Here is a 12272-nt window from a genome sequence, read left to right as displayed (position 1 = left end):
TGACACCTGGAATTACAGGTAAGCATGGCCTGGGAGAACAAAAGGAAGCAAGACATAGGCTGATAGAATTTTGCCAAGACAACTCACTCTGCATAACAAACACTCTCTTCAAACAACCTCACTCTCTTCAAACAACCTAAGAGGCGGCTTTATACATGGACTCCCCCAGATGGACTACACCGAAATCAGATTGATTACATCCTTTGCAGCCAAAGGTGGCAGACATCTATACAGTCGGTAAAAACAAGACCTGGAGCTGACTGTAGTTCAGATCACGAACTTCTTCTTGCACAATTTAGGATCAGACTAAAGAGATTAGGGAAGACCCACAGATCAGGTAGATATGAGCTCACTAATATTCCTAAGGAATATGCAGTGGAGGTAAAGAATAGATTTAAGGGCCTGGACTTAGTAGATAGGGTCCTGGAAGAACTCTGGACAGAAGTTCGCAACATTGTTCAGGAGGCAGCAACAAAATACATCCCAAAGAAAGAGAAAACCAAGAAGGCAAAATGGCTGTCTGCTGAGACACTAGAAGTAGCCCAGGAAAGAAGGAAAGCAAAAGGCAACAGTGATAGGGGGAGATATGCCCAATTAAATGCAAAATTCCAGAGGTTAGCCAGAAGAGATAAGGAATTATTTTCAAACAAGCAACGTGAAGAAGTGGAAGAAGACAATAGAATAGGAAGGACAAGAGACCTCTTCCAGAAAATTAGAACCATCGGAGGTAAATTCCAGGCCAAAATGGGTATGATCAAAAACAAAGATGGCAAGGACCTAACAGAAGAAGAGATCAAGAAAAGGTGGCAAGAATATACAGAAGACCTGTATAGGAATGATAACAATATCGGGGATAGCTTTGACGGTGTGGTCAGTGAGCTAGAGCCAGACATCCTGAAGAGTGAGGTTGAATGGGCCTTAAGAAGCAGGAGAGGGCGGCATCCCAGCTGAACTGTTCAAAATCTTGCGAGATGGTGCTGTCAAGGTAATGCATGCTATATGCCAGCAAATTTGGAAAACACAAGAACGGCCATCAGATTGGAAAAAATCAACTTATATCCCCATACCAAAAAAGGGAAACACTAAGGAATGTTCAAACTATCGAACAGTGGCACTCATTTCACATGCCAGTAAGGTAATGCTCAAGATCCTGCAAGGTAGACTTCAGCAATTCATGGAGCGAGAATTGCCAGATGTACAAGCTGGGTTTAGAAAAGGCAGAGGAGCTAGGGACCAAATTGCCAATATCCACTGGATAATGGATAAAGCCAGGGAGTTTCAGAAAAACATCTATTTCTGTTTTATTGACTATTCTAAAGCCTTTGACTGTGTGGACCATAACAAATTGTGGCAAGTTTTTAGCGATATGGGGATACCAAGTCATCTTGTCTGCCTCCTGAAGAATCTGTATAACAACCAAGTAGCAACAGTAAGAACAGATCACGGAACAACGGACTGGTTTAAGATTGGGAAAGGAGTACGGCAGGGCTGTATACTCTCACCCTACCTATTCAACTTGTACGCAGAACACATCATGCGACATGCTGGGCTTGAGGAATCCAAGGCTGGAGTTAAAATCGCTGGAAGAAACATTAACAATCTCAGATATGCAGATGATACCACTTTGATGGCTGAAAGCGAAGAGGAACTGAGGAGCCTTATGATGAAGGTGAAAGAAGGAAGTGCAAAAGCTGGCTTGCAGCTAAACCTCAAAAAAACCAAGATTATGGCCGCCAGCTTGATTGATAACTGGCAAATAGAGGGAGAAAATGTAGAAGCAGTGAAAGACTTCGTATTTCAAGGTGTGAAGATTACCGCAGATGCTGACTGCAGTCAGGAAATCATAAGACGCTTAATCCTTGGGAGAAGAGCAATGACAAATCTCTATCAAATAGTTAGGAGCAGAGACATCACACTGAGAACAAAGGTCCGCATAGTTAAAGCAATGGTGTTCCCCGTAGTAACATATGGCTGTGAGAGCTGGACCATGAGGAAGGCTGAGAGAAGGAAGATAGATGCTTTGGAACTGTGGTGCTGGAGGAAAATTCTGAGAGTTCCTTGGACTGCCAGAAGATCAAACCAGTCCATCCTCCAGGAAATAAAGCCAGACTGCTCACTTGAGGGAATGATATTAAAGGCAAAACTGAAATAATGAGAAGACAGGACACCCTGGAGAAGATGCTGATGCTAGGGAGAGTGGAAGGGAAAAGGAAGAGGGGCCGACCAAGGGCAAGATGGATGGATGATATTCTAGAGGTGACGGACTTGTCCCTGGGGGAGCTGGAGGTGTTGACAAACAACAGGAAGTTCTGGCATGGGCTGGTCCATGAAGTCACAAAAAGTTGGAAGTGACTAAACGAATAAACAACAACAACAAATCTAAGATGGGACATCAGGTGAATCATTCTGGTACTTCTGCTGGAATTCCTCAGTAATCCACATATGTTTAGTCTGCCCAATAAGTTAAAAGTGATGGTGAAGAAACTAAAATATAAGAAATGCCATATTCTTGCTTGTTTCTTGGTTCACTATTATTTGGTGATTTTTTTTTAATGAGATACGATTTTTCAGATCTTCAATGCTTTACTTTAAAAGAAGTGAAAATATCCACCTTAACTTCTACCACATTACAAACAGCTTGAAACTATTGTCGTTTCCTACTTTTCAGAAAGCAGAAAAGGCCAGTTCACGGGTAGATATATTTTACGAGGTCATCAGTAGCTAACAGAAAAAGAGATAGGATTGGCAGGAGATACCCTGCAGTGACCTCCAATTAGGAGGCCAAAGGTCAATGTGGGGGCATGTAATTGAATACAAATAGAAATTGCATATGAGAGCTAAAAGGCAATTTGGGTAGCCTAATCATGTTCTGTCCACATATCCTTCCTTACTGTCCCAAATAACATGGTGGTCCAGTTAGGTATGACTGTTGAGATTATACATTCAGTAGCTGCTGTATCCCTGTCCTGTCCAATGTAGTTGCAAGGAACATTGTCAACAAATTAAAAGCTGGGACATTCAAAGGAGAGGCAGGGAGAAAAGCCCCATCCAAGGGCCAGAAAGTACAGAGGTAGTACTGTACAATTAGATGATATATAAGATAGTTAAGCAGCAGACTAAAGTTCAAACTAAGAAAATTTGGTCAAATTTGATCTACATAGATCCCAAGTAACATAGTTTGCAAGGGGCTGGGTGCAGTGGCATAGGAGAGCAAATGATGAAGCCTACGTTATTACAACACAACTCAAACCATACTACTTACATATCTGCACCCAAGGCTGACAGATGGAGACAGACAGACGACCCTGCAAGTAACCTGTCTCTGTCCCATGCAGGGCTTTAACTGTGATAACCAGCATCCTGAATTGCACCTGGAAGCATGCTGGAAGCCAGTGCAGAATTTGCCCAAAGCTTTTATTCATAGGCAACAGAAGACTCCACCCAAATTCAACTGGTGGTTATTAAATGTTTTTATTTATTTATTTATTTTTCAAATTTATATCACCGCCCATCTCCCCCAAAAGGATGGGAGAAATGTTAGAAAACAAGATCTCCTGAGAAGAAATTATTGGCTCCCAACTAAATCGTTACTTGTAAGAAGCTTGGCCTTGAAGACTTGCATTTTTGCATCACTCTGGTCATTGTCCCACAATGGGGGGTTGTGGAATGTTTTCAGGGTCAGGGTAGAAGTTGCTTCTGTCCCAGAATTCCTGACTCCTTCTGAGGCTACAGGAGAAACTTTGCCCTCAGGCTTCATGAACTCCCCTTCTAGCCCTTCTTCCTTCTCTTTGTCTGACAGAGATTCATCCAATGGATTCATGGCAGGCTTTTGCCTTTGCTTGCCATAAGTAGCCTGCATTGGTGCAGGGAATGGATTAATGCATTGCTGATAAATAGGAACTTAGGAGAGCTAGGCACTAAGTGTGTTGTTCTCAATGATCGCCTAATGATATAGTGTAATAGGAGTTCTGTATTCTTGTATTTCTGGGCTGCCTATTATACATGTAACCCCTAAATCTGGGGGTCCTCCTGGACTCACGGCTCCTGCTCGAAGACCAGGTGGCAGCTGTGGCCAGGAGGGCCTTTGTGCAGCTTCATGTTGTGCACCAGTTACGCCCTTTCCTGGATTGGGAGGCCCTTTAAACAGTCACTCATGCCCTTGTTATCTCCCACATAGACTATTGCAATGCGCTTTACCTGGGGCTACCCTTGAAGTGTATCTGGAAGCTACAGCTGGTCCAGAATGCAGCCACGCAGGTTATTTTTGGTGCCCCAAGATCAGCGCACATAACACCTCTACTACGCGAGCTGCACTGGGTACCAGTCTGTTTCCAGGTCCAATTCAGGGTGTTGGTTATCACCCTTAAAGCCCTACATGGCATGGGGCCAGGCTACCTGAGGGACCGCCTCTTCCCCATTACATCAACCCGTCCCACCTGATCATACAGAGAGAGCATGTTGCGCACCCTGTCTACAAGAGAATGGTGGGGTCCAGAAGGCAGGCCTTCTCTGCAGTAGCTCCTGCCCTGTGGAACACGCTGCCCCCGGAGCTGAGGTTAGCCCCATCACTCCTGGCCTTCCAGAGGAACCTGAAGACTTAGCTCTGCCGTCTTGCTTGGGGCAGAGAAGGGAGTAGTTCCGTGTGGGGATGGCTGGCACCTTACAGCACTCCTCACGCACATGGACTGAATTAGATCTTGCCACTTGGATTTTATTCTTATATCTATTTATTAATGGTATTTATATTTTTATATATTGTATTTGTATTGTGTATTTACTGTTTTAATTGATTAACTTCGTTGTAAACCACCCAAAGTCCCTATGGTGGGAGGAGATGGGTGGTGATAAATTTGAAAAATAAATAAATAAATGTGGGCGGAAACACATAGTACATTTAATACTGCTAAAATCAATGCACCTATACTTTCAAGATTTTTAATGGGAAGCAGTACATAAAGGTTTAATACATTTTTAAATAAACAACATAACATGACATCTCTTTACTGTGCCTTCACTTACATTGCCTGGAACCATTATTAGGAAACAGTAATAGTAATGTTATTCTAGTAGAAACAGTATTATTTGCCTCATTTTATCTTCCTTTGTTCCACATTAAAGGTGTGCCACAGGAGAGGCTTGGCAAGAGATCATGTTGGCTTGCATGCCAGGAAAACGTTGTGACCCAGAATCTGACTTTAACCCTGAAGAAGAATATACATGTGGAAGCAATTTTGCTATTATTTATTTCATCAGTTTCTATATGTTATGTGCTTTTTTGGTGAGTCTAGAAAGTAAAATTTCTAAATGGCTAAAATTTGAGCAGTCAAATGCACTAAAGATTAATTCTATTAATCCATAAAGCACATTAGCTTAGTTAAATTCAGTTTATAGTTTCCCTTCCTCTCCTCTCCGCTCCGCTATTACTTATATAGTGTTCCATTTTCAGGGACTTTGAATGCTTGCAGTATTAATATCAGATTAAAAACAAAATTCACTTAATACAGTTATTATCTATCAGTCCAATGTATCACCATTCAAGATAACATTCTCTTATTTTTCCCCAAAAGGCTTTCTGAAGGGCAATGTTTTTATGTCTCTCCAAAAATATAGTAAGGAGAGGGTGATACGAATATCTGGGGGTAAGCTGTTTGTTCCAAAGAAGGGGCCCATCAATGAGAAGGCTCAAGCCAGGATCCTTGAAAAGGACATTCCCTCAGTGGTGGGACTCAACAGCTGCAATAAAAACAGTGACGTAAGATGGCTTTGCCACTATTATTGCCACAGTTAGGCTCAAACTGAGCTCTTTCTTATGTTCTGTCACATTCATCCTTTATCTTATGCCACCAATGCCCTTGGCATCTCTTCTGTTGTTTCATCTCTTGGAACTCCTCAGTACAGCAAGGAGTTACTGTGGGTCAGTGACGAGAGGGAGCCTCCTCAGGAGCAATCCTGTCTAGTATCACTGCCTCCCTCTTTTCTAGAGGCTGACCAGGCAACTGCCTTCCAGGCCTTTGAGAAATTCCCCCAATGCCTTTTCTAGAGGTTGACCAGGCAACTGCCTTCCAGGCCTTTGAGAAATTCCCCCAATGCCTTTTGGAAACCAGCAGAATCCAATTAGACTTCTGGAGTGGACTGATAGAATAGATTCTTCCTCCCCACAGAAATCTGCAGTGCCCATTAACTCCATGGAAACTAGAAAGTAATCTAACCATGATACATTGCATTACTTGTTATTTAATCCTATATTTTATTGTCAAAGTATAATCAAGTAGTATGCTGATGTCAATAAGTACTCATGTAAATATTCATGCATTGTACATGAATATTATATGCAATAACTTAAGGGGATAATATCCATAGTTCTATTGTTTTCCTCCAAATATTTTCTTCTAATAACATTCTGATTAATGGAAACATGTGTCTTCCCTTGAAACGGATATGTTCCGTAGTATTATGTTTGCTCAGCGTAGCATTTCCTTTTCCAGAATAGTCTGCTTTTTTTCTTTCACTGTTGTTGCAGTTTCCATTATAAAGTGTTTGCAGTCCAGCTAGTATTAACATTTTAAATCTCCAGAGTTGGTGTAACATTTTCAATTTCACAGGAAGCTGACATTCTAGTATATTTACGAATATCTTAAATTGACTCTAATCTTTAAAGCAGTAAATGGTATGGAACCAAAGCCATTTTAAGATTAGCTTCCAGTCATAGAAATCTGTCCAACTCCTGCTCTAATAACCATTCCACTTGCCATTTAAAGAATGGAAGGTGGACATAAAGAACAAGGCCTTTCCCGTGGAACATCCTTCCAAAGGGAGCTAACAGCATAATCCTGTATTTGTTCTACTCAAAAGCAGTGGCATTTACAGCCAGATAAATGGGGCAAGTGTATAGACTTAGTCTTCCCCAACCTCATTTTTAGCATGCATTTACAGTGTATCTATCTAAGATATAAGACAGATATGGAGAGCCAGTTTGGTGTAGTGGTGAGGGCTCGGACTAGAAACCGGGAGACCAAGAAGTCTAGCCGCTCCTTAGGAACAAACCAGCTGGATGATCTTGGGCTAGTCACTCTCTCTCAGCCCTAGGAAGAAGGCAATGGCAAACTACTTCCAAAATCTTGCCAAGAAAATTGCAGAAACTTTTCCAGGCAGTCGCCAGGAGTCAAGACTGATTTGAAGGCGCACACACACAAAAAAGATATATCTATCTCAGAGCCCAAGTCCAATTTAATAAATACATAACATTTTTGCAGTATTCTTTTTTATTGTTACCTGAGTTATATGTTAATACTGTCTTCAATTATTTTTAAGATTATCAATCTTTTTGTGGCTGTCATCATGGACAACTTTGATTACCTGACACGTGATTGGTCTATCCTTGGTCCACATCACCTAGATGAATTTAAAAGAATATGGTCAGAATATGACCCTGAAGCAAAGTAAGTTAGACTCATGATTGGACTACAATATGTCCCTATCAAAGGAGTAAAAAAACAATCTCAAAACAATGCCTAATGTAAGTCAGCTGGAGCTATTTAATTTTTTCTGAATCTCTTTTGTAGGGGGAGAATAAAACACCTTGATGTTGTTACTTTACTGCGACGCATCCAGCCTCCCCTTGGTTTTGGGAAATTATGTCCTCACCGAGTTGCGTGCAAGGTAGGCTCAGGCCATTGATTCTTTGAATACCTCTGTGTGATTCTCAGTCTTGGCAGCTTGAAGATGTGTGGACTTCAACTCCCAGAATTCCCCATCCAGCCATGCTGGGAGTTGAAGTCCACCCATCTTCAAACTGCCAAGGTTGAGAAACACTGCTCTATGTAATGCACTTTTCTAGTGAAGAGATGCCTGTAAATCCTGTGCACCCAATTCTCCAGTGTTACCTATTAGCTTTTTTTTCTAGGCTCCTTTGGATAATATTACAAAAATAATGCTACTTCTTTTAGGTTCAGTGATATAGAATAGTATTTGGGCTGGTAGTAAAAGGATGTTTTGGAGAATCCAGAAATAGGATTTTTATTCATTTGCTATTCACAGTTTTGAAAGGAGGTGAAGAAGCCCCATATACATCTACAGCCCCCTATAATTAAAGAAGTAATATTGATAGTTTCCAGTTTTTAAAAAAGTACATGACAGGGATTTTGCTCTTGACATCACTGGTTATACCTCATGTCACTCCCAAGCATAACAAAACAAAACAAATTGAGGCCCTTTGATCAAAAACCATTGCGTACTGATGTAAAATATAAGCAGGAAAAACACAATAGGTTCTGAGTCATATGGAAGTTTCTGAGTATATACTGTATACTGAGTGTATACAAATGCCATCCCACCTTCAGCAGATCAGCAGCATTGGGGTAGTGCCTAGACCAGCCTTTCTCAACCTTTGACCCTGAAGGAACCCTTGAAATATTCTTCAGGCCTCGGGAAATCCCTGCACATTCAGGCTCAAACATAGGCCAGAAGTTACAAAATTGTTATATTTATTTCATGTGTAGGCCTGTATATATGCATTAAGGGTATTCTTAAACTAAAAATAAAGAATGAAACTTACCTCTTTAATGTGAAGTTGCCCAAATTTGAAATATTTTTTTAAATAAATCATGATCTCCCAGGGAATGCCTAGTGATCTCTCATGGAACCCTAGGGTTCCACAGAACTCTGGTTAAGAAACCCTGGCCTTTGTTGTTGTTTATTCGTTTAGTTGCTTCCGACTCTTCGTGACCAGCCCACGCCAGAGCTTCCTGTTGGTTGTCAACACCCCCAGCTCCCCCAGAGACGAATCCATCACCTCTACAATATCATCTATCATCTTGCCCTTGGTCGGCCCCTCTTCCTTTTCCCTTCCACTCTCCAGGGTGCTCTTTCATCAGCATCTTCTCCAGGGTGTCCTGTCTTCTCATTATGTGGCCAAAGTATTTCAGTTTTGCCTTTAATATCATTCCCTCAAGTGAGCAGCCTGGCTTTATTTCCTGGAGTATGGACTGGTTTGATCTTCTTGCAGTCCAAGGCACTCTCAGAATTTTCCTCCAACACCACAGTTCCAAAGCATCTATCTTCCTTCTCTCAGCCTTCCTTATGGTCCAGCTCTCGCAGCCATATGTTACTACAGGGAACACCATTGCTTTAACTATGCGGACCTTTGTTGTCAGTGTGATGTCTCTGCTCTTAACTATTTTATCGAGATTTGTCATTGCTCTTCTCCCAAGGATTAAGCGTCTTCTGATTTCCTGACTGCAGTCAGCATCTGCAGTAATCTTCGCACCTAGAAATACAAAGTCTTTCACTGCTTCTACATTTTCTCCCTCTATTTGCCCATTATCAATCAAGCTGGTGGCCATAATCTTGGTTTTTTTGAGGTTTAGCTGCAAACCAGCTTTTGCACTTTCTTCTTTCACCTTCATCATAAGGCTCCTCAGTTCCTCTTCGCTTTCAGCCATCAAAGTGGTATCATCTGCATATCTGAGATTGTTAATGTTTCTTCCAGCAATTTTAACTCCAGCCTTGGATTCCTTAAGCCCAGCATGTCGCATGATGTGTTCTGCATACAAGTTGAATAGGTAGGGTGAGAGTATACAGCCCTGCCGTACTCCTTTCCCAATCTTAAACCAGTCCGTTGTTCCGTGGTCTGTTCTTACTGTTGCTACTTGGTCATTATACAGATTCTTCAGGAGGCAGACAAGATGACTTGGTATCCTCATACCTCTAAGAACTTGACACAATTTGTTATGGTCCACATAGTCAAATGTTGGAGGAAAATTCTGAGAGTGCCTTGGACTGCAAGAAGATCAAACCAGTCCATCCTCCAGGAAATAAAGCCAGACTGCTCACTTGAGGGAATGATATTAAAGGCAAAACTGAAATACTTTGGCCACATAATGAGAAGACAGGACACCCTGGAGAAGATGCTGATGCTAGGGAGAGTGGAAGGCAAAAGGAAGAGGGGCCGACCAAGGGCAAGATGGATGGATGATATTCTAGAGGTGACGGACTCGTCCCTGGGGGAGCTGGGGGTGTTGACGACCGACAGGAAGCTCTGGCGTGGGCTGGTCCATGAAGTCACGAAGAGTCGGAAGCGACTAAACGAATAAACAACAACAACATAGTCAAAGGCTTTAGAACAGTCAATAAAACAGAAATAGATGTTTTTCTGAGACTCCCTGGCTTTTTCCATTATCCAGTGGATATTGGCAATTTGGTCCCTAGTTCCTCTGCCTTTTCTAAACCCAGCTTGTACATCTGGCAATTCTCGCTCCATGAATTGCTGAAGTCTACCTTGCAGGATCTTGAGCATTACCTTACTGGCATGTGAAATGAGTGCCACTGTTCGATAGTTTGAACATTCTAAACCCTGGCCTAGACACAGCTTAATATTTGCACTAAATAAGAAATAAGTAATTGAATCATAACATGAAACTAGCATTCTGCTATTAGCTGAGATTAGCCAAATGCCTCTAAATTGGCCATGAGGAGGAAGAATCATCCCATTTTCTTTGGTAAATAAAATAGTTATATTTATTGAAAAAAAACCAAGTCTCATCTCAAAACAGTGGAGATTTGAAAGATATCTAGAGTCATTATCCACAATTTACTTTTTATTATTCCTGCAGCTGTAAATATGCCCCATGGATTTTATGACAGAACTAAACATAAATATGAAGCTATCAAATAAAAAGGAATGAGACTTAATAATAATTATGGTATGTTTGTGCCAAATATTTATCTTCTCCCATTAATGTATAAGCTGTGTTTGGTATGAGTTACCTTCTGTGTTAATTATAAAACAGTTACTTACAGAACACTTGTGTCAGGCAAAATTCCTCTATTTCGTAAGATATTCCTGTAGTACTCAGCTCATATCACCTTTGAGCAGTAATAACTGTTTGACTGTGATATGTTGTCCTATGTATTTCTTCAGATGAATTTCCTGTGCACGCACTTTTTAAACATCTGATAAACATATACTGAATCTTCTTTGTGTCTCTTTATTTCTTAAATATCTGCAGAGGTTGGTAGCCATGAACATGCCCCTAAACAGTGATGGGACAGTTATGTTCAATGCTACTCTGTTCGCTTTAGTAAGAACAGCCTTGAAGATCAAAACTGAAGGTAGGAGCCTACAATATATATTCTAATCATTCTTTGTTTCTCCTTATCAAATAATTAGTGTCAGTAGCTTCTTTATTTTGAACCCCTGCTTCAGCCTGGTATCTGAAGATTAGAGGACCAATTGGTCATAACCTTCGTTTTCCTTTCGACAGCTGCTTCAAGGCATCCAGAGAATTAACTGTCATGAGATAAAGTTTTGCATATGGTCAGTACGTCAGACGGCTTTTTGAACTAGTCTGTATTCTTAAGATACAAATTTGTTTTACGATGGAGGGCATTTCGTGTAAAGTCATCCTTGTTTATCCCACTTGTTCACTGAAATGGCTGTCAGCAGTACTAATGTTGATGTCTGTTAACTGCATCCTGAATCACGGTCAGCACTGCTTCTGTACTGGTTGCTGAAGGGGCTGTGAAACCAGCTGTCACCCTCCAGTTCAGGCTTGTCAGCTTCTCAAGTGCATCCAGGTGGCCACTGTGTGTGTTTCCCTGGTCAATACCTTCCCTTGCCATGAAAGCAGCAGCAGCAGCAGCAGCAGCAGCAGCAGCAGTAGCAGTGAGGAGGTGTTCCTGAAACAGTCCAAGACAGGAACCAATTCGAAGTCAATTAATCACAACCTGCCAGATTTGCTGTGGGACAATTATCACAAAGCAAAGTGCTGGACCTTCTCTTGAATCTGAATCAGATTTGTCTATGTGATGTTATCCCAAAGCAAAAGCAGAGTAAGCTGGTGTCATAAGCTAGTGACTTTTTTGTGGAAACTTCCTTTAACTTTGGCTTGGCTGTAGAGATTTAAACCATGTGAAAAGGTATTGCCAGTTTGCTGTTTAGTTACATGTTGATACGTGTAATATCCTCCTTCCCCTTCTCCCCAGGAAATCTAGAGCAAGCAAATGAAGAACTCAGGGCAGTTATAAAGAAAATCTGGAAGAAAACTAGTATGAAGCTCCTGGACCAAGTTGTTCCTCCTGCTGGTGGTTAGTAACAGGATTTCCTATAGCTTCTACATTTTAAATACAAGACATAGAAAAATACTACAACAGTTCAGTCAGAATGCTAATGTTAACTAAGTGACAAAATAGTAAAGTTTTAGATATTAATTTACCCATTTATGTTAAACAAAAACACATAACGTTCTGAAAACACATTTATGTTAAATATGTTA

General features: G+C 41.2%; 1 protein-coding gene across 1 annotated transcript in view; it reads left to right on the top strand.

Moving 5' to 3' along the window:
- LOC134489977 (voltage-dependent L-type calcium channel subunit alpha-1D) overlaps positions 1 to 12272 on the top strand; it is a 160956-nt gene that overhangs the window by 112790 nt on the left and 35894 nt on the right. The window contains exons 29-33 of the mRNA XM_063292853.1: positions 5119 to 5278; positions 7312 to 7439; positions 7563 to 7659; positions 11007 to 11109; positions 11983 to 12084. Coding sequence (XP_063148923.1) covers positions 5119 to 5278; positions 7312 to 7439; positions 7563 to 7659; positions 11007 to 11109; positions 11983 to 12084 — 590 coding nt within the window. The remainder of the gene's footprint in view (positions 1 to 5118; positions 5279 to 7311; positions 7440 to 7562; positions 7660 to 11006; positions 11110 to 11982; positions 12085 to 12272) is intronic.

This window comes from Candoia aspera, chromosome 2 (genome assembly GCF_035149785.1).
Source record: "Candoia aspera isolate rCanAsp1 chromosome 2, rCanAsp1.hap2, whole genome shotgun sequence".
Classification (NCBI taxonomy): Eukaryota; Metazoa; Chordata; class Lepidosauria; order Squamata; family Boidae; genus Candoia; species Candoia aspera.
The sequence above is the reverse complement of the archived record's forward strand: the minus strand, read 5'-3'. Positions and strand labels throughout refer to the sequence as shown.